Source organism: Plodia interpunctella, chromosome 5 (assembly GCF_027563975.2).
Source record: "Plodia interpunctella isolate USDA-ARS_2022_Savannah chromosome 5, ilPloInte3.2, whole genome shotgun sequence".
In the NCBI taxonomy this organism is placed as follows: domain Eukaryota; kingdom Metazoa; phylum Arthropoda; class Insecta; order Lepidoptera; family Pyralidae; genus Plodia; species Plodia interpunctella.
Genome location: NC_071298.1, coordinates 8,937,565 through 8,962,022, shown reverse-complemented (window position 1 = coordinate 8,962,022; position 24,458 = coordinate 8,937,565). Strand labels below are relative to the sequence as shown.

Sequence of the window (24,458 nt, the reverse complement as noted above, 5' to 3'; positions counted from 1 at the left end):
TTATTAATATTGAAGAAACGTAGATATCGTCAAACTAATTAAAGCAGTGTGTCTCAGCAGTGGTCATTCCGAAATGCTAGTAGTTTGTAGCTTTGGTAAATATAATTTAATTTAGAATATGACGAAAATGAAAAAGTGCCTGTGTAGGCCTAATTTCTGAATAAATGATTTGATTTTGATTTTAAAGATGGAAGTAAAGGGTTCCAGGAATAGAGGAAGACCTAAGAAGAAAAGGATAGAGTGTGTCAAGGATAGTATGGACAGGAAAGGAGTATCAATGGATATGGCAAATGACAGGACGAAATGGAAGGACCTTACATACTGTGCCGTGAGTGGGATTAGGTCAAGAAGTAGATATCATCAAACTCTTAGACAATATCGAAATGAGAAAAGTATGTGAATATCGTGAGTATCGTAAGTATGTGAGTATGTGAGTCCCGCTATGTGAATATCGTGGGTCTCCCACGATATTCACATAGCGGGACTCTACGAAATTTATTTATTTATTCTTTGACTACTACTTGATATACTAGCACTAAATTCTATCCGAGTCTATCATTAAAGAAATCATTTAAAGTATAATAACATTTATCAGTTAATAAAGACTTGAGGTGCTTTTTAAATAGATTTAAATTTAAGCTTTTATATTGATTTGGAATTTTGTTGTAAATTTTCGGTGCCATATGCTATTACCGAGTAAAGCAGTTTTTGATGGGTGCATGCATAATCGATAGATATCTCGATGATTCCTCAATACAACATCAGCTAGATGAGGGAATAAATGAGCATTGGTTTTCACAAATGTTGCTACCTCAAGTATGTAAAGTGACGGTAGTGTAAGAATTTTGTGTTCTTTAAAAAACGGCTGACAACTATCAGTGCTTTGGAGTCTAAACATTGCGCGAATACAGCATTTTTGCATTTTAAAAGCTATATCCTTATCCGTCGAATTGCCCCAAAAAATTATTCCATATCTAAGTATTGATTCCACTAAACCATGATAAGCTGTAAGAAGCGCTTTTATGTTTAATTCATTTGAGAGTTTAAATAGTACAAACGCCGAACTACTAAGTCTTTTACTAATACCATCTATATGGGTTTTCCAGTTTAATTTATAATCTATAGTTAGCCCTAGAAATTTTGTTGAGTCAACTTCTTTCAACACATGGCCTTGATATTGTATTTTATAATTTTCCGTATCAAGCGTTCTTTGACTAAAATGCATTATATTGGTTTTGTCAAGATTTATTTTTAAGTTATTACTATCAAGCTATTCAATTGTGGATGTTAAAGTTCAAATAAGGTTTAGACAAAACTTTACAGTTTTATATGACAAAAGCATCCGAAAAATTTTGCTGCGAGCGGAGCTATGCGATACGACTAGTATTTTACAAATTAACATAGAAAGTAAACGAATAGAAAAATCTTATGAAAATCCATATGAATTTTGTAGTTATTTGCTCTTAGACTATAAAGACACAGGACACAATAAGGATCGATTACAGCAGTCAATTTACAATAACGTACACAATAACGCAAAGTACGCCATTAGTCCGGCGCCCAGGTTAAAGTTAACGTCAAATTAACTGGTGCAAACCACCCTTATTATACTTCTTTGTTCTCAGCCTGTTATGGACACAGAACAATTAAGACTTTGAGATTATAGCCGGCATTTACGTCAAAATAAACTATTGTTTCCCACAGTCCTGCGCTATGTCCACGGGTGGGCGTGGACGTGGACAAACAAGCTGTAATGCCGTATCTTCAGAAGTGAGCCGAGCAAACACTTCTCTTAACACAATGACAACAGCCACTTATCTATCGCACACATTGCAGCCACTGAATTTTTATTACCTTTGATAAAACGTACATTTGTCCGCGCGAGTGTTGCAGTCAAACTATGAAAAAATAATGAATCAAATCTTGAGACTTTTGGACAATCGTTTTGTTTAATTTCATAATTGATGGACAGCTCTTTGTAAGATATTACTATAGTCAGGTTTTTTGAAATGTTCCTTTTATAGTTAAAGATTAAATGAAGATTTTTATTTTATTTATATTACGTTCAACAATATACTTGTTTACCAAAACGATCATATTCAAAAAAACATACCGGAAAAGATTTCTGTAAATATACCATTATCTATATATTTTTTTTCATCTGAGAACCAAGATTTCCACACATCATTATGGTTATGAACAAATACACAGAAGTAGGAAGTTGTGTTTCCGTCTTCAAACACATTTAGCCACAATAACGAATATGTCGAATCTGAAAATTTAATTGAAATAAAAAAGTTAATTACCAGGGTTTTATAAGATTTTTGTTAAAACTAAAATTATCTAGATTATAACTTTTGTTTGTGATAGTATGTTATTAATAAAATACGCAATTTATATGACCTTTTCGACAAGTTAGCCAATAGACAGTTAGAAGCTCGACGTGTCTGTATATGTCTGAATCTGATATATAGTTCTGATATATAGAATCTGGTAGATATATAGTTTTCGTTTAACTATCGAGGCCCCTTATCAAAAGCGAGGGATTTTTAATTTTCAATGTATAAAATTAAATCAACATTATTTATTTAACTTAGGAGGATATACATCAATTAATGACGTCAACAAGTTACTTAAAACTAATTCTACTGCAGACTTTCAAAGCGCAGGTGAAGAAGAAGCGTCACAAGAAACCTCACTGCAGCCTTTTCTTCAAAGACGTCAATTAACAAATGTGAATCTTATATTCATAACATAACATTAACATTATTAATAATGTCATAATTAAATATCAAAAATCTGCTTATTAAATTGATATTGGAATTGAAAATTGTCAAAAAAAATATATAATAAACAGGATTATTTAAGTTACATCACATCGAATTCACAAGATGTTATTTCCAGGTTGTCACTTTCATTCTCAACAAAGGTGTGAACTCGCACAGAAGTAGATTATCTTATTATTATGATTGTTACTGATCTAAGAAATAATAATCTATAGAATTATAAATGATCCAATTTCATGTTTAAAAAAAAATAACAATAAAAATATTAAAGTACCTAGTAAAATTATATCGAAATAAATATTTACTCATATAATATGGCATACAGAGCGAAAAATAAACAACTTTTCAACCATCGCAAATTATATTACTTATTCATACCAGAATCGAATCCGTGTCAAATAGCGCCAATGTCGCCAATGTCGCCGACGTCGGCTTTTCATTAATAATTTCACGCATCTCAATACTCCTACACAGCTACCGGCGATCGAAGCGATCTTCAAACCAGCCGAAAATTAAAAAGCAAGTTACCTGTCATCCCTAGTTGCGCTCGCGCACATTCAAGTGTATGTAGCGACACAGCGAGGTGGTCCCACGCGAAACAGCTCTCGAATTTCATCTCACGCATTCGGAATTTTAAATCAGAAAATTGTAACAATTCCTCATCTCGTCTGCTGACGTTGCGCCCGCGCCGGTTTCATCTCTTATATTTTATTGATTTCGAGTGATTTTCAGTGAATTTCAAAATGAAAACGGATTACGCTATGGATGAAATGCAAAAACGTAAGTTTTATAGTGCATTTAATTTAAGTTATCAAGTAGGAAGTAACTAATTTACCTTCATTTTTGACATATGAAACAATGCAGAAGAAATCTGACTATTATATGAGAATAGAAAATTTACAAATTATTTTCATTTTTTTTTCTTTTCATCAAATCTGTCATTATATTTTCCCTATGATAAATATTTTTCAAATTTCTACTACTCTTATATTCTATTATTCTTCATTTATTTTATTTATTTGGAATTTAGAAAGGAAACTTGGCTACAATACAAATATCTTCTTTATAAATTCCAATTACAGAACTGATGCAAAAAAGACGCATTCTTCACATTAATTAATTAACTATCGAGATATTCATGATACACAAGATTAAATTCATCTCAATATCGTAACACGTAAGTTTGCGACCATTTTCACTAATCGAGAAATTTCTATTTCCACTGTGTCTATTTCCACCAATTACTGGTCCAGTTTTGATACATATTTGGACATTAATATCTTCCCTATAAACTATCGTATTCCTTATATAAGACATTTCATCTAACGTTTTAAACGCATTAGTTATATCCCAAGCTTACTAAATAACTATATCCCACTTGTTACTAAATAATTATAGTAAACATTATATATCGCTTAGAAATCATGACTGAATTGCAAACGTTTTCAGAGGTCCGTACCCAACTGGAAAAATGGGAAAATTTGTTATTTTTTACTCTTCCATTTTACATCTTGGTTAAGGTTATCTTCAAAAATTTCTAAGAATCGATCAACAGTTGATAGCAGAAAAAATATGATTTTAGGATATTCCGTTAGTTAATTATCTTGACGACGAATTTTTCTACAAAGACAACTACAAAGTTAAAAATCCTCAAAATCGATCACAAGTAACTACGTAATTCTTATTATCTTTATTTCACATAAGTTTGATCTTGAAACCTTACCTACGTATTTTTAAATATTTATTCAGTTTTGTTTACACTCTTATCGTTGGAATGGGAGCAGACATACATACATACCTAGTTGTCATTGAAAACATCCTAGAATTGAAAACATAAGTTGTTATTGACCACCTTTCTTGTACACATCATAATTGTCGTTCTGTTTGTAATTATTGTTTACGTACATGTTTCTACATAGAGTATTTTCGTTTATTCTATCCTCCTAAAACTTGAAATGCGATTATATTTATTATTTTTCATAATTATTCATTTATATATAATAAAGATTTTGATTAAATTTGATTTAGTACAGGGTACTTTTGTTCACGAAATTAAACGAAGGGGAACCCGGCTGAGATGTATCTAGTAAATTTATATAATTTTTCTTTTCTAAAAGTCTAAATTTAAATTTAGATTAAACTTATCTGATGATCATATCTGATGGTTAGATGAATTGGCTTATATTTAATTTATTTTATTTATTACAATAAAAAAAGTCGCTGGGCAGAGCGCTGCAGGATATAATCATAAATAATCTGCAATTTAACTGTGTATGATAAATCCCTAGATTAGATAAATTTTCTATATTCTGAGGATAAATCGAACTAATCTACGATGCTGCTTATGGTGGTATATTAGATTTAAAGCAAGAAAAAACGTTTCGTTAATCTATAACCTTTATCAATAATACGCCCAAAATACATCTATACCTACAGCACTGTACAATATAGATAAATGATGTAACAAAACGGTATCACCTCAGAGAAATACTACGTACATAAGAAAATACAAAAAAAACAAATCTATATTTTTTAAGAACTATATACTCAAAAATGTCGATGCATGTATATAACACTAAAGCTGAACAATACTTTAATTGGCAGGATGTTTATAATTTGAGAAAATGTTATCCGAAGATATTGTAAATCTAGACATGAATACCGTCACAGGGGGCCGATGTTTTTGTTCTTATTGTAATAATATTTTCATTAACTAGAGATGTTTGATCAACGACATGTTTCTGCGACATCTCTTGTTTATACAAAAGATTCATGATTCAGCGCAATGTAATGTTAAACTATGAATGTTTTATTTATATTTAATGTCTTGTCTGTCGATACAAGGAAATCTTTTAATTCTCTAAATTACATACTTTTATATTTCCACTTCCATTTCACACTCACACTACACTTATTTAATTACGAAGATTTTCAAGCGAAAATTTTCCACTAAAATTATTTTGAAGCAAACTTCAAGCGTGCTACAAGATGCGTGTAAAATTAAAAAATATAAAAGATCGCTAATTTATTTAAACATCAAACAGCAAAAACGTGGCTTATGAATAGCGACTATAATAATCATAAGGAAGTGGTGATTACTTAGCAAAAATAGCTAACGTTTGGGCAGGTCAGAATAACGATTAGAACTCACTATAAACCATCTATAAATCTGTTAATTTGCAGATATTTGTGAATAAATTAAACATGGTTATTTGGCTAACACATTAATGATACCTACATGAGTACGCTATTAATGAATTAATAAAATACCTACGGAGAAGTTGTGTTGATTGAATAGAACAATTTATTAAGAAAATAACGACCTCCGTGGCTAATTTGAAGCACCTATATATTCAACCTAGTTTGGATGACAACGCATTATATTGTGATAAGCATAATCTAATGATGCATTACACCCAGACCTCAACCGGCACGATTTTTTGTCACACATTGAATACAAAAAGATCTCTGACAACAATAAAACTTTGTGTTAAAAATGAAATTTTTGTGAAAATCTTATTTCAGAATGTCGACATAGAAAGACAGTTTTTTTTTTTCGAGTTAACGAGACCATGTTGTGTGGTTTTGATGTAAGAATCGTTTAGTTCCGCCGAGTGTAATGCAATAGTTACAGTATTCCTATCTTTAGTGACTCAACTGAATTTATTACTTGTAATATCACTTGTGCCGTCATCGTTTCCGATTTGCATAATTTTGTTATAATGTCTTATAATATTTATGCGGACAGATTTACATTAAATTTAAGGTATTGCGTAAGATATATTATTGATATATGATAGAGAGATATATGATATACTCATTAATCCTTTTTATTTGAATTCGACCGCGCAGAATCGAGGCACCATAAATAAACAATTGTTTGACTGGCGCATTTGCAAAGGTTCGTTAGGCAGACGTTTAAAGAGTATTAGGAAAATCCGAATTTTCCCCAACTTTCTAGTAAGTAATCAACAAATAGTCTCTAATTTGACATAAATGTGATCATACTCAGTAAATTATTTAATTGTATTATTTGCATACTTCTTTGCTTATTTCTTATTTAATCAATAATTACAGGGAAATCTGTAGTGTAATCTAGTCTAAGAGAATAACATGTATTATTTGCATACTTCGTAGTTATCACAAAGAATTGTGAATACATTTTTTTATGTAAGGCATAAATTAAGCATACGCAAGTCAAGATTACCGTAATTTTCACGTCAGTACATATATCGGCAAATCTCTGCGGAAAAATTCTAATCATGTGATTGATGCTCGATACATGTAAGAACAAAATGATAAGACTTGTTCTGATGTTTAAGATTTTTTAAATACTATTTTTATTTCTTTTTCACACACTCACACTCACACTGATAATTGTGTTCAATTGAGCGCTTCTACATTTTTGATTTTGAAAAGGATCGGCATAACAATCGAATCGAATATTTTTTTCGTATTCGTAAAAAATAATGCTATACTTACTTATGTTCTTAACTATAAATTCATTCATTCATATTAAATGAATTTGGTAGTCCGCAGTAAACTTAGTTTTGAGTTGAATAAAGAACATGAAACAATTTAGATTTTTTTTTGTATTGTCCAGGAACCAGTTCGATTGTGGGCCTGTCAGACGTAACAGACAACAAGCTGATCTGGCGGCAGCTGGTGGCAGAGCTCCTGGGCACATTCCTGCTGACGTCCATCGGAGTGGCCGCCTGCATCACCATCTCCGCCTCGTCTGCGCCGCACACAACCAGCATAGCGCTCTGTTTCGGTCTCCTAGTCGGCACCATTGTTCAGGTTAGTACCATTTTTTTAATAGTACCAAGCGGAAGCGAAAGGTCTCGGGTTCATATAGACCACCACTTGCTTCCGGTGGTTCACTATCGGAAAAATCTATAAATAAAAGATTTTTTGAACATTGATGGTTCTTCTTACTGAAATCAGTGACGCCATTCTTCTCTAAATAGAAAACCATTAGTTTCCGTACAAAAACGGAAATATAGAAACTAAACGATTATTTTTATTACCTACTCGTAAAAATAACGATGCGAGAAAATGGTAGGCTTCGCTTTTATATAATAGTTCAAAATCTGTAAAGATTCCGTTTTCGGCGTGATGCAACACTGCTATTAAATGATTTTGTCTCAAACGCGTAATGTGCACCAATCTTATTGTTTTGGAGATATCGTTCGTCTCTTTCATGACAACAATAGCATCGTCCTCATTTCGCACGGTGGCAAAATATTGACCGGTCTTTACACAGAATGTTACTTTCATAAAATGCATCGGAAAGTAAGTAAACCCTTACGACCCGTTCATAGCGTAAATGTATTCATGAAAAATTTTGGTCCGTTTCAATATCGTGATTCCTCAAAATTTAATTTTAGAAGAACGTCACTTCCGCATAGCATAATTTTCGCATAAGCAGAATGACACGTTGAAAAATACCAATTTTTTTAAAGATGACATTTCGCCAAATTCTGCGTAAAGACTGATTTAATTTTGAATAAATGGTATTTCTGATATTTTCCAATTTACTTTTATTATTATTACCCTGTTGGTGTGTCCCATTGCTGGGCAAAGGCCTCCCCTTCCCACAAATTGTTTGAATTGTTAAACTATTTAAATTTTCTAATTCACTTAGCTAAATATTGTTTTATATAATTATAAAGCAAATAGACAAAATGTGGACAATATTTATCCTTAACTAATTCTTAAGTAAGTATCTAAATTTTTCATAACTTTTCTCTGAAAACCGATAACCGAGGCATATTAAATGACTCCTTTTGTCACAATTATCTTACTTCAAGATCTACATAGAGATATATATCTAGAGATATCTATTGAATCTCTGAAGCGCAAACTATCTTTATTATCGTAGTAAAGCTGATACCGTAGCTAATCTGCTTATGCACACATTTAAGAACAACCAAAGATAAGGAAATACTCCTTTTACGTACGTAATACCACCTGCACCATGTAGGTCAAACAGGGTACAGATAAGGCTAATTTAAAAGCGGCATTTTTATTAATAAACTTTATTTACCAATTGACACGCAATTACGTATTTTCTTTTTGTGGTACAGAAGGGAGAAATAAGTAAAATTATTTATTGCTTTTAATTGAAATCAAAATTTTCCAATTATCAGGCAGGCAACGATTTCGAAGTAGACTATGATACTAAGGGGAATCCTCCCATAGTTCCGCAGACTGCCAAGTCTAATAAATATTACGCATTTTCTAGTAATTTCCACTAATAATAAACTATAAGAATTAATAAGTAATTTCGACATGAGAAGTGTAGAAGAAAAAGTAGGAAAGCAGACCCTTATCGAATGATATTATTAATAACAATTTACATCTGAGGAAGTAACCGGGAAAATTTTCATATGAGTAAGGGAGGTATCTAATTCCGACATTAAGAGGTAACATTTCAGATTTTTTCGACGGGATTAGACGAACGAAGACATCATTGGAGTATCCATAAAGATGTTGGTATAATTTATTGAAAGTAATTTTGTATACTTACGACTAGATAAAATTGTCACACACCTGTCGTTATAAAACACGATAGGCGAGATGTTAATTATAACTAATTTAGTTTATTTGCTTCTTAATGAGTACACAGATGTTGATTAAGCTGATTATCTCCCTAATTTGAATAAACCGGTATAATTTTACCTATATTTTATAATGTCAACGGTAACTAGATGAAATATCGTCATTTTCGTCTTTAGACCTTATTTATATATGTAATTATTGTCTTAATTAATTCTACTGTTATTAATAAATGCCATTCTGTCCTAAGACTTTCTCTAGCTCTCTAATTAATAGTTCCTTTAAGATGCTCTCACTTGATACGATAGTATATTTGCAACGACAATAAGAACAGGTATGCAAACATGCAAACACAAGACTGTATTAAAAACCGATTAAAGTAGTAAATGTAAAGAAAACTTTTATTACACTACACGTGAATACATACAAGGTACTGATATATATATAGCCTATTCGTTTCTACCTGGGATAAAGTACGGACTAGAATCGTTTAATCGGCAAAACATGTAGGACATAATAGGGTAGTTCGCAGAGCGTTTCGACCACTGCGGCCGCGTTATCATTACGATCCGTCAGTTTTCTTGAGCAAGAGCATTTCCAAAATCAATAATTTCTTAAATGGTTCTACAGTACGAATGGCTCAATCTGTGTGATTTGACCTGATATATTTATTTATTTATTATAATGACAGAACGATCGCAGCGGTTGAAACGCTCTGAGAAACATCAATAAGGCAATGAATAATTTTTGACCTAATTGACAGTGCACTCCTTTTTAGGTAGTATTTTATGTAGCTTTCTAGATTTTTAGCTAACGGCTATACGCGGCTATAATGATCAGGTCAAGCCGGAGAGTATATCAAAGTAGCAGACAGTAGTAGAAATCTGACATCCGTCCATTTGTCCGTTCCCACGCGGTCGCGACCCGTGGCCACTCACGTGTTACATGTAACACATGTCGCGGGCAATATCGTCAAAATGCCAATATGCTAATGTACGAATTCATTAAGTTTGACTTACGATCAAGCGTATTAAGCATCGAATATATTAATATTCGATGCTTAATACGCTTTCGTATCTAGAATAAGGTGCATGTAATACTTAGATACACGAATTGTAGTTGTAAAAAAGGAAATACTTAATTCAAAAATGTTAATGCTATAAGAAGTTGTATGAGCAATGCACCGTAAATTTATGTTAAGTCAGCTAATTTTAGTAAATGCGGTGGATAAATGCAATTTATGACTAGGCGTAACTAAAGGTGCATTGCTAGCACAGAAGTTACTAGTGCATTATTGAAATATCTCCAAATGTTTTATTTATTAAAATTTGATGCTAAAAAAAGGAATTGTACAAGTTGAAGACTTTTATGAAGTTCTATGCTTATGTGGGAGTCAGTGCTAGTGTATTAATACTTGAGAATGGCGTATAGAAAATAAAAGATTAATTTTCACATGTGCTATAAACCGATTAGCGTGGATCAATGACTTTACGGAGGAGGTTCAATTGTGCAAATGCCCACTTAAACACAAGAGCTTGCACTGTGGTGGGTGTACGAACGTTATAATAACACGTCAAATTCTACAAAGAGACTTCGTGACCTATTTTGTGGATATCTTATATTGACATAGTAATAAAGTCACTCGAAGAGTCACGATTTTCGGCTATATGCGTATATCACGCATGCACAAGTGTAGATGTGGTCGTTGCGCAAATTGATCGGTTTTGTGATATAACTGTAACATGCGCACAATGCGTTGTAAAAGCGATTTTCAAGAGGATTGGTTTTATGCTTCATTAACAGCATATTTTACGTCTCATATTTTCACTTTTTTTTATTTCAGATTTATTGTTAAATGGTCCAAGTTTCTGAATCAGTATTATCATTATAAATTTATTTCCATTTATCTACTTATATAAATGAAATGCCAAACAGCAATGTTAGTAATGCACTTAAATTGTTTTTGAATTGTGCTTAAAGCCGACCAGATTTCAACTTACAGACCTTCGGCCCTGAACACGTGCGAACTAACGCACATGCATATGCAAAATAAATATTTATCGGCGTTCGTTTGTGTTAATATTATATTGGCAACCATACGGAACGCTTTTTATTTTGCTATTACACAAAGGTCAGGGTCCTAGGAGTTTTGATAAGTGATAGATCTTTTAATGTTGACGTGTTTGTTGCGATGCATGTCAATGTCAAACTTGATGTTCATTGCGTTTGACATTTTCACAATGGCTTAGGATTCTCGCGTGGCCTCATGCTTCGCTTTAGAAAAATATTTTGGAAAATATATAATAAGAATATTTAAATATAACTACTACGCCTGAAAAATCGTGATATGGCGGACAAAACAATACTGTCGGTTTGCTTTGGAAATCTGGCATTCGCTAATAGTGTACGATACCTCCTGGATCTGGCTATTTATAAATGAAATTGTAGAATACAAATGTGTTGATATTTTACATCTTTCTAAATTCTTTAACATTACATTGTTTTACGTTAAAATCCTATTAGAATTAACATACAATACCTTTATCAATCACGCGATTAAGATTGAATGAACTAGTTCAGTAATGGCGGGCTGTCACTCAGTCACTGCGCATTAGATATCTTTCTGAATCAATCGTCGATACGCGTAATTATTGATATTTCATCAATACACAACTGAGGTAACTCGAACTATTTATCATTATTCTGTATAGTCCATTTACCGACAAGTAATGACTCCTTAGTCATGCTTAGGATTATATGTTTAACTCGTTTCAGATGAATTATTTATATAATTGCAATGATTTATGATATACGAGAGACATGCCCTATCACAGTCATTTACGGTATAAAATAAGTACCAAAAACTTTATTTACAAAAAGCCAAGTTGCCAATGTTCTGCGAATGATATCATTGAGAGATGCATGACGAGGAATTCGCCCTGTACTTCTCACACAAGATAGGCCATGATGGCCGAAACTGTTAACGGCCACACCACATTGACAAATGTGGGGTTGATTTATTTTCGCACTCAAGCGAAGTCCCATAGCCAAGATAAAAGTGGTTTTGTCTAAAAGAGTGCCTACATGTTAAAATAAGTTGACAAGTCGTATTTTTGGAATATCTGCGCTGGATTGTGATACTAGAAGTTTAAAAATATGTTGAAGTACCTATACTTATTGTTATGTTGTGGAGTACGGTTTTAGAAGCTATTATCGAAACGATGATTACTAACTAGATCTTTGCTCTCAATGGAACAGGGGGGGGAGGGCTGTTCCACAGGGAAGAACATATAAATCTCCATTGAATTCGGTATCAATCTTGCTGGTGACCTTTACAGCTTGTTGTCAGTATTCAGCTCGAACTGGTTCTTCGTGGTCTCGTGGACCCAATCAAATTGCGTTGTATCTTGCGCAACTACACATCTGTCAATCGAGGATTACCATCACAATGGGACAATACTCTGCTCCAATAGTGCCGGGACGCTTAGATCGATGCATATCGATGTTAGTGCCGCTTATTGTCGATAGCCATTGTCATTGCCAATGCTATTGTCTACAAATACAGATCTCAATCAGTTTATGTTTTCCTTTTTTAAAATATAGGTACGTAGAGTGGAAAGTTGGTACTAAAAATCCCTTCTAACAAAATAATAAGGGACCAATCGTTTATTTTTACTGTTAAAGAAAAGTTTATTAATACTAGTACACTAATTTAGTAAATTAATTACACACGAGACGGGATTTCCCATTTACGACGTTACAGATTAAGTAGTAAAAAAATAATTGATTTTCTAAAATTATGGAGGGACATGGAATAAATATAGTAGAATTATAAAGATAGGGAGAAAATTGCGCGTCAATTATAGAAATACCAAGACTGTTAACTGTAAATAGGTCAGAGAAAGCTAATACGAGCTTGCACTTAATGGCCAAGGTCTTGAAAAGTATTCATTTTAGAACTTGCTCAGTGTCGATTTTGTACTGAATGCTAGTACTTGTTTGTTGGAATCCTACTACTTAATATTACAAATGCGAAAATTTGTTAGGATGTATGTACGTTACTCTTTCACGCAAAATCTACTGAACCGATTGATATGCAATTTGGTACACGGGTAGTATATAACCTAGAATACTTTAGAATAGGGTACTTTTTATTCTGAAATTCCCACGGGAGCGAAGCCCCGGGGCACAGCAATACTTCATATCAATCTGAATTTGCAAAGTTGTCAGGAAAGCATTTTTTATTGTGTACAATCAAAACATGTTTCCCACTAACGGAGTGTAATAGGGGCGTAGTATTTGCAATGATTTTAGACAACGCATGAACAACACATTTATCATCAAACTTTTTGTAAAACAAAGATTAAATAGTGAGCCTTGCCACTACTTCTTAATCGATTAAGATTACGCAAAACAACTTTGTTAAAGTTAAAACTAGCAAACAGTCGGATGCCAGTAAAAAGATGTTTATTCGACAACAACATTTTAAGATGTTAACCAATAGACATAAAACAGTTTACATTGCAAATGTTACAAAATATCCCACACCATAGGTCGTTATATTGTCGACTGTGTGACAAGTAAATCTAAAATTCTACATTGACCTCTATGTCGCGATAACAACGCCGGTTTTGCAATGATTATGCAAAGGTTGATGTGCTGTTGACTGTACATTTTCCTCGGATCCTCACCCATTGTATCGACATGCCATAGGCTTTTACGATTTACTACAATATAATGCTTTACCACCCACTAATACAGAGTAGATTTGTGTATTTCCAAATTCTAATGTAATTTGCTAATTTGGACTAGATTAATATTTGCAATTGTTACTTTATTTTGTAAACCTAAGGGTCTAAAAGCGTGTTTAATGTTTAAAATAATTGTTATTTTATTGCATATAAGTATTCACCATCGCTTTGTAGATAAAAATACTGCACCATTGTGTCTGGGCGAAATTACAAAGGAAAATAATTTTGTCGAATCTTTTCTTTCTACAAACGAAAATTTCTATGATATGGTTGCTCTTTTCTGTCACTTTTTTGTTATAGCTGTACTCGTAGAATATTCAAGATTTCCAATTAGTTTCAAAGGCGATAACTATTATAAGTATTTTAAACTGTTTCGGAAAGGGATAACATTAGATTCTAATCTGTACAATGTAAATAATTAATACTTATCTCATAGGACGTAGAATATGCACACTTTATTATAAATTCACTAAGATACTGTCGACACCTATCGTGTTAATATTCATTCATTATAGTTAAATACCAAAATACGAATGCGATTCATTCGGCATAGATATGCTAATGGATGCGTGTAATTAATTGCTAAAACAACCATTACGAAGTCTTAATTTGACACTCAGATACATCAGTATGTATCGCGGAGTGTCAAATTAAGACTAACCTACAACTAATTAAGCAGAGTGCATCAGTATGCACTCTACTTAATTAGTTGTAGGAGAGACCAGTGGCGTAACTATTAGGTAGCAAATTGCCAGGGGCAATTAGGCTCAATCAATAGCTGGTTGCATGACTTTTTTTATTGGCATCGGTGTTCTGGTGAAATGAAAAATACGATTTGACTTGTTTTCGTTGTCAAACGTCATTGACACGCAAAGAAGAAGAAACAAACAAAAAAATATAAATGACAGCTACTAATTCTTACGCACAGATTATAAAACTCAACTGTGAGAAATATTCCATCAATAAAGTGTTCTAAGTAAAATGTTGGTATCTGGCACTAGAACTGGGAGAAAGACTGTATTTAGATGGCTATGGCTCGATCAGAGAGCGAACCGCAAGTAGTATTATAATTTGAATATTTTCCCTCATCAGGAATTTGTCAAGGGCCTAAGGGTATATTTACAATACTGGCTAAGATTATAGCCATAGACCACCAAAAAATAATATCTCCATTCCATATAAAAACTTAACAAAATTCGAATGAATTAATAAAAAGCTCTCTGCTACCAGTATCAAACGAAATCCATGTAATATCAAGTGAGTAGTTTTTATAAACACTTCTAAATCAAAAATATCACTTACTGGTCAACCGATATACTAAACAATCAACGCGAATGACATTAGCGATATCACTAACCACCGTTACACCATTTGATGTGTGTTTAAACGAGTGTGTTTAACCGTATATCTATTTACTTTTGCTCGCCCACGCGAAGTCTCTTCTAAAATAGTGTAAAATAGGTAAAATACAGAGGAAGTCTACTGACAGAATATCCTAACTCTATTACTTCTACACGGTCGTTTGAATAGATACTCAAACAATCTTCTTGAAATGAAAATTTTGCATAAATGTAGTTTGAAGTATGGAGAAGGACAAAGGCTACCTTTCATCTTGGAAAAATAATTGTTCCCGTGGATAATTTACGCGGGGGAAGCCGCGGACAACAGCTTGTAGTAATACCTATATGTATGTATATGAAGAAATATTTATTAGAAACGAAATGAATGAAGGTTTTTACCTTCATTCATTTCGTTTGGTTAAACTTATCGTGAAATTGCATATTTAATTTTGAGCAATATTTATATAACATTTATTTTTTATAATTTAGTAATCATATGAGTATCACAAGAAGAACCATATATTCATTGAAATAATACTTGGCGAACGAAAAGGATAATCGACGAAAAAAATTACGGCCACAATTGGATTCGAAAGTCATATTATTTTTGTCAAGTTTATTCAACAGCATAGCGACACCCTCACTTTTCTATATTAGGACGTAGAATATTCTTTCCGCAAGGAGCACCTATATCTCTGTTACATGTGTTTTCTTCGAATTGTTTTTTATTTTGTCTTAACGGTGGCTGTCAAATGTGCTTGATATGGCGCAAAAAATGATTAACTTTAGTACTGTTGTAAAAACTTTTATTGTGAAGAGTTAACGGTTATAAGACGTACATTGTACAATGCAATACATATTAGAAGTAATTGAATTGGACATACATGTATACGTCCTGAATTCTGCCTCGTTAAAGTCCGGAAGTTCATACTAACAGTTTATTCTAATTTATCCCATAGCTACTTAACTACTAATATTATAAAGAGAAAAGATTTGTATTTTTGTTTTTAATGAATAAACTCAAAAACTACTAGGCCGATTTTGATGAAATTTGGCTGGCAGATAGGCGAAACAGAAGTGACATAGGCTACTTTTTATTACGGTTTTACCCAAACGAAGCCGAACTTTTTCTTTTTCAAAACAACTTTTCGAAACATACATTTTCCACAAGTTTTTAATTTTGGATGATTTTTTTTTTCGCGATATCGTAGTTACCCCCGTACTAAAAGTTGTTCAGAATCATGGACTGAGCATGTAGACAAAATATTGCCAATGTATTAAAAGCCACCCTCTATATAGGCGAATTTTTACCATCAAATTTATATATAGGTACATCTATAGAACAGAGGTCACGCCAGTTCCCATATCAGCTTTGATCGATGGGTTGTCGCCTTGAACGGGGTCTACTATTACATAGCTATTATTTTTTAAGCGAACATCACAGTTCAGGTCACGGTCTGAATCAACACATTTAAAAAATTTCATGTTTTGTCGTATTAGAGACCTTACATAACAATATTTAAAAAAATCCATACTACCCATTAATATTATATAGAGAAAAGATTTGTATTTTTATTTGTAACGAATAGAACTTAAAACTACTGGACCGATTTAGGCACTGAGACAGACCAAACAAACCTTCAGGAGTAGCCTAGACTACTTTTGTATTATGGTTTTACCCGAACGACTGACCGCCAGTTTTTAGTAAATGACTAATGGAATGACAAATCAATTTCAATTAACATAAAAATTAACACTGATAACGACTAAAAATGGCGTAATTAATAAATTTGTCTCACATAATAGGAATAACAATTAATAAAATATTAAGATTCTGAGGTGAACGTTCGTTACATTTTTTTTGGTAACCTGTAAATGTTTTGTCTCACTGTTGGTCACAAAAGCCTTTTTTATCCACTCGTCTCAATCACGGCAAAGTGTGGTAAATTTTTTGCAAAATTCGTTTCAAATTCTAATATACATACTAAAAGATATTCATAAAATACCTAATATCATAAATCCAATACGATACAGCATTAAGTCCCGTTATGTCACCACAGAACATTATAATTACTTAATTACGGTAATTAGGCGTAGAATAGGGTATACGACTTTCTAATTATTATTAAAAATCATAAATGTGAGAAGTAAGTCTCTGAATATAAATTTACGTAATGCAGACGCATCGTAATCTCATATTATTTTATCCTTTGCGTGCCATTCACATACAACTTTTATTGCGATAGGTGATCGGACTAGACTTTCTGGAATGGACTTTCTAAAACGTGTTCTTTATGTATATTCGAAAATTGTATACTCAATTTTTATAATCCCACGTGCAACATTGATTTATATTTACAGTGTATACAACAGATATATATGCACATGTTTGTTCGCGTTGTCATCTTAGAAAAAATCTCCACAAACTTCAAACTTACTTTCCGTTAATAAACACTGTGTTTACAGCAGTTGATGCCGGGTCCGGTTAAAGAGAAAACTTAAAAATTTCAAATATAGAAGAAATCAAGTTTGAGCAGTCATTTTACGCTGCCTATACCTGATGCCAACCTTCTTTGGGAATGCTGTTGAAGTCAACTATCCTTAGTCGCTTAGATGTCATCTATCAATGGCCCTAGAAATACACGCCAGCTGGCTGTGGGCACGGGGGGACGGAACACTTCACCCGCCTTACACCCCAACTTTTAGCTACTTTCACTGCTTTTTCCTCGAGGTTCTCGAGCGAGCCTTGATAGATCATTGATCGATCTCGAGCACGGCGACCTTGACTCGCTGCGGCCGACCGGTCTGCCCGCGATTCGTGACCCGTCGCGTCGTGACCGTTTTGCTTACAATTTTAACAAATTATGCACCAAATATTCGCTTTTGTAAGGTTCTCCAATTTTTTTTACAATTTGTGTTTTTATTTTTTATGTTTGCACGATTTTTGATGTTTTGTTTTATTGTTATTATATGTGGATTTTTATAATAACTAACTGCGTAGTAGCTGCACGCAAACTTTTTTATTTCTTTTAGTCATTTCATTTCAAGTTTCATCAATTCATTTAAAGTTTCAGTTAAAATTATATTAAAATCAACTCTGATTTTTTAACTTCCATAGATGTACTTACAAAACATAGATTAATAGATCAACAGAATGTAGACAATAACAATCAAATCACAAATAGGTGCCGTTCCAGAATAAATAAATTAAAAATAAAATAAAAATAATATCCAGCACTGATTTTTTAGATGTCACCTTCTATACTACATAATTACACTCGTTACACACAATTAAAAGCCGGCAGATTAACGGAGGCAGTTTCATAACGAATATTATGCATTTGCCACATAATTTTACATAATATAATCCCCTAGACTTGAGCAAGAGCTTAGACGCGACAGACCGAGTGGTGCCTCGTCAGCTTGGGCAATACTCTGCATTTGTCATGTAAATTATGATGAATAGTCACGCGATGCTATGCACGCCAATTTCAATTTATCTTCCTTGACATATGTCAAAAATATTATTTTTTTTTACATGTTTTTGACATTACGTACCTATGTCAAAAATATTACATTTTTGACATACGTACCGTTCTTGAAAGGAAATATTAGATAATACCGATTTACTTACCTATGGAAAATTTTCTAATAATTTATAACAAGTGAAGAATTAAAACTAAGTATGTAGATACTTATGTGTGACTAGATGTCTCTCATCTGAGCGTATTTTCATTCTTAAGCAAGTGACTGCCTTCAAGGCCAGGTCCGCTAAAAATTTATAAGTAAGTAGATAGGTTTGGTTGCAGTTTTCGACCGACAAACTGGCTAGTAGCCCCTGTATTTGGAAATATTCTTGTTGCTTCTCAGTTTAAGCGGCTTTTTATTCCTTAGGTAGTTATCGTAGTCTATAGCGGGAACCTCACGCCATTATTGTGTGACAAGGTAATCTCTGCCGTAGTTTTTACATCTCTAATCTTTAAACAAAATATCACACAACATATTTAAATATAAATTACTAGAGCTATTAAATATTGTATATTAAAAAAGAAAGACAGACTGAATTACTTTGATTTATTGTCCGTGACATTACCCTCACATTTCGCAAGTTCGCTCAAAAAGCCTGTGAATATTGTTATTTTGGAACTCTGATTTCACCACCTCTCAAAAAAAAATTACCTTAAGTGCCCTCTTTTGTACCAACATGTCCTTTTATCAATGCGTAAATTAAATAATGATTACTTAACGACTAAGTTATTTATTATGAAAATGATAACGTAACATTTAAAACCAATTTTGTAGTGATTTAGTTACCGTTTAGTAACACTTGTATCAAAATCAAATAATTTATAATAATCTAAATCTATAATAGATTATAATACATACCTAAACTTTCCTCTGGAATAACTTTATCTATTGGTTAAAACCGTACAAAATTCCGTCCGGTAGTTTTTGACTTCATAGCACTCATTAATGGAGAGGGACTTCTTTTTACGATATGTAAAAAAAATAGAGATTGTGATGGTTGGAATATTTTGAACAGCTTTGTACAGATTCTATTCGTGCTTTAATTTTTACTATGTGTGAATTTAATTATAGTTTTCTTGCTAGAATTATTTTAGCATTTCCAATGAGATTACAAAATAATCGCAAACAGATACCTATACTTTAGTGTAAAACATAATTTCTTCTAAAGTTCCTAATGTAATACAGCGCAAAGCGTTCAAATACCTGACACCTGTCATTGTCTAGCTTCTCGTCGTTTCGCCACCGCTTGCAGAGATTCATTCGCCATTATATTGTAATGGTTTCCGTGTAATTTATTTCTCATATTTTTGTAGAAATTTTATTTTAAACGTTTGCGTGTCTATAATTATTATATCGTCCGTTGAAATTCATGTACAAGAAAATAAACGGTAATAGTAACGATTCTTTCTTTTCGAGTGTTCTAGTGTTATACTGGTGTTAGATTTTATTATAAAAGGTACCTAATTGAACATGATGCACTACTTTTCCCTTACCTATACCCAGTACCTACTACAGATATTAATGCGATATAATAATGATATCGAAAATTGAATGGCTAACGATAGAATAAGAAGAAGTCAGAAGCATAAAACATGTATTAAATATACACATATAAATCGCTTGAATAGTAAAAGTATTTCATGTACACATTTATATCCACAAATATCTCAATCAGACTACGTGTATTTTCTTATTTATGTGGGAAGTATTAACACATAGAAACGTTTAACAATAGGTACTTAAAGAAGGAAGGTATTGTGCAAAAACGCACCTGCGATAAAATCACATACAACCCTATTCAATTAGGTATTTATTCCAATAAATATAATATTATCTACTCTCTCGATGTCTCTCTCGTTTGCGCATTTTCCTGATTCCTTCCGCCCTTTGATCGTCGTGCCCAGGGTCCGGGTCCTACTTTTTTTCTCGCACGGTCGTGAGCTCATAAAATATAATTTTACTTTATTCTCAACAATCTTTTATACCCAGTTAATGACGACACCCAGTTGAGTTAGTATCTCATAACACAAGTCACGAACTTGGTCATTCATTACCACAATATAATCAAGAATACTACACTTTAAAACAATCAGTAAAACTTTTTTTAACCAATGCTAAATTCAATCAAACAAACAGAGTTTTTTGTACAATAACAGCGTTATTAATGTAGATATTACAACAACCCTATGCCCATCCTTATGTCCTAAGTACGTCGAAACCGCCAAAGTTTGGCGAACTGTTTACCGATAATGTATTAACATTTTCCTTATAAATAGAGAATTTAAAAAACTGCATGTAAGTAAAGTAAATTCTTGATAAAAGAGCAAATATTGGTATTTATAGCTAACGTGGTAAATGTATTAGAAAAACAGCACTCCAATAAAAATCATGTCACGAATATTATATAAACATATGTATTTATTATAAAACATACGTGTATTAGCAGCAGAGCCCGAGGGGCCAATTGACAATGGATTTGCTAAATCATGACTCGCGAAATAGCTCTCAAACGTTTCACTATTTAATTTACCCACGGTTGCACCATAATATAATATTAATTGGCCATAAACTATCGAATAAGATATTTAATTTAATGTTTTTATATTTTTAATTAAATTGAAGTATTTTTATAAGAGGACATTTTAATATAGATTTAAATATAAATTGAATATACTCATTATATTGAACGACGTTTAAGAAAAGGCCTACTTACTTATTTGTGACACGTGACCTCCAGAATGGAGGCTTCAGATTATCTCTAATGAGGTTTATGAAAGGCTAATTCATAGAACGGTACTAATCTATCACTCAATGCTAAATAAATATCAGTAGCACACATTTAATTTAACTTTTAATTAGTTGATGTTATGCATAAGTCGTGTATTAAGAATTGGAGTCGAAAAAGTTACTAATTAGAGCTCCGTCGCCCAACGCCTGGGAAGTAACCGAGATGATAGCTAGATGTACTTAAGCATTGGTTTGCCATTTAGGTACTTGTTAATTAGTAAATTCGTGACATAGGGAATACCAACATTGATAAACGATCTAGCTTGCCTATAGTTTATTGCAAACGTTAATTCTGGATTGATGATCCAGAATTACCGTTTGCAAATACAGAGAAGAAGATGCCCTATTACCATATTTCGAACATGTGTACGCGGGACATGGGGTCCCCTGCGTCTATTCGATCTTACAATAATTGATGTATAACATTCATATTCATCCAACTAATCATGGACAACCCAGCCCAACAATTAAGCTGAGCTGCTGCCTTTAGCATGTGTCCGTTTCCTGTGGCACGCATGCTTAGATTTGAGATTCGTTTTAAGTTTTCAGTCTTTTATTATCATTTTTGTATATTTTGTAAAAGTATATCTATCCTACCTTTCCTTTCTTGAGAGCTTCATCGTTGCGTGATCGAGTCGTCGTTGCTTTCCAAACCAGGTCTTCTCTATATTTGTTATAGTGTGATATTTATTGCAAATCACTCAGGCTATGAAAAATATTACCAAGCAATAGTACCTATCTATCTTTTAAGGTAAAGTCCAATATCTTTAAATAGGAAATTATTAAATAATAAATATATGTTTTTTTCATTAGGATAATAAATTCTTAATTATTTTATCACTTCCTCTCAAAAACACTACCTTTTCGCCGTGTGAAAAGTATTTCGTAGTAAATAAACGAATTTACACTATTATCGATATAATTATTATGTCAACTTCATACTCTTCCCTATATTTAAAATTGGGTCCGCTTCGAAGAACGAAATTTGAATATTTTTTCTATTCCTCGAAGCGCACTTTTTTGGCCCAATTCGAAGAATAATTTTGGTGCGCTTCGACGGGTGCGTTCAAAACAAGTGCGCTTCGAGGAATACCTCTTTTTGAGACGATGATATGAAAACTTTACTTCATAAATATATTTTATAAATATCACCTACCTACTTGTTTATTAAGTCTATTTATAAACAGTAGATAAGGTGAGAGCTAGTGAGAGTGACGTAACGAGTGCGCGGACCACCGCGTGCGTGCACTTGACCCACATGCGACCGGTCCGGCCCGGTCCCACCGGACGGAACTGTTCCGGCAGTCCGACCAGGAAATTGCCGTATCGTCCTTTAAATAGATTTGTCGAATTGCGATGATATAATGCCGATTTAGTAGGTCATTGAAGTTATTAATTACGAAAAAATATCCTTTTGATATTTTGTAAAGAGCATCTACGTCGTAATAATTCATTCAGTGATACACGCTTTATATTAGATATAATCTTCATATACTAAATTAGGAGATGTTTATGTCAAGTGTTTGTATAAAGAATTATGAATAATGAACTTGTTGATAGCTACATTTTTGAGGTTCATTCAAAGTACAGCTATAATGTACATGTAAATAGTTAATATTGAAAGTATTAATAACGTCGTCAAGTCGTAACAGACAGACAAATCAACGACCAGCGCCTCGAGCTACAAGATGAAAGTTAATTTGTTACAAAAAAACTGCACAAATCGTTTTTAAATGCAGTGAAAGTAATAGTAATAAGAATTGTGACACTTTCTCCATGTCCAAACTTCTAGTTAGTCTGGCAAACCTGTCGGTTGATACATTTCGCGCCATCAGCGCTATATATATATATATATATATATATATATATATATATATATATATATATATATATAGCGCTGCTATATATATATATATATATATATTTCTAAGTAATAAATAACTAACTAACAAACGTATTATGAGTATATTGAGATCGTGACAATGGTTTAACTTCAGCTTTTTGTGAAACAATCTTCAATCAAACTGGAAGTTAAAAGAATTATCCAAGATTTCTGTCAGTATTATGTGGACAATCAGAAAACACAGTAAAAAATAATTCCTAATTTATTTAAATTAAAGTATTTAGGTTTCATCCAAAAACTATAGTTGCATATTTTCTGTAAAATTCGATTCAAAAGTGAACGTACATTTCGTTCCTTTTTCAAAATACAAGGGCATATAAATCCGTATCAATCGATTGCCCTAATGCAGTTGTCTGATCAGTTTAATCGAACATCGAATGACTACCAGCCAGTATTGTTTGAAATACAGTATACGACCCCATGCGAAAACAATCCAAGGTTAATAACTGTCCACATTAATAAGCAATCTATACTTTACACAGATTGATTGTGAAGATCAGGTATCGATAAATTATTGCATAAATCGATACTGAACTTGCCAGCTGTTGCACTTGATTAACATATAAATTATTTATATTGATCTCTATTCCCTATTGTTCTTTTCATTTGGTATCTATTGTTTGTTTACATTCTGATGTGCTGAATGGATTGGTGTGAAGGATTGATATCTCCGTTTATTATAGAGCTATTTTTCGATTAATGTAGGCTCCACACAGTCGCCGAACTCAGATAGATATCGAGCATTGCGTAGTTTGTATGAGTGCTTTTATTTACCGCAATGAAATATCAGCAATGTATACCG

The 24,458-nt window shown here is 32.7% G+C and overlaps 1 protein-coding gene across 4 annotated transcripts in view; it reads left to right on the top strand.

The window, feature by feature from the left end:
- LOC128670154 (aquaporin AQPAe.a-like) overlaps nt 1–24,458 on the top strand; it is a 65,894-nt gene that overhangs the window by 25,210 nt on the left and 16,226 nt on the right. For 3 of the 4 annotated variants that reach the window (XM_053745594.2, XM_053745597.2, XM_053745595.2), the window contains one exon: nt 7,390–7,586. In XM_053745594.2, coding sequence (XP_053601569.1) covers nt 7,390–7,586 — 197 coding nt within the window. Of the gene's footprint in view, nt 1–3,296; nt 3,567–7,389; nt 7,587–24,458 lie in introns of those variants that run through there. The other variant, XM_053745596.2, reaches the window with a different exon arrangement.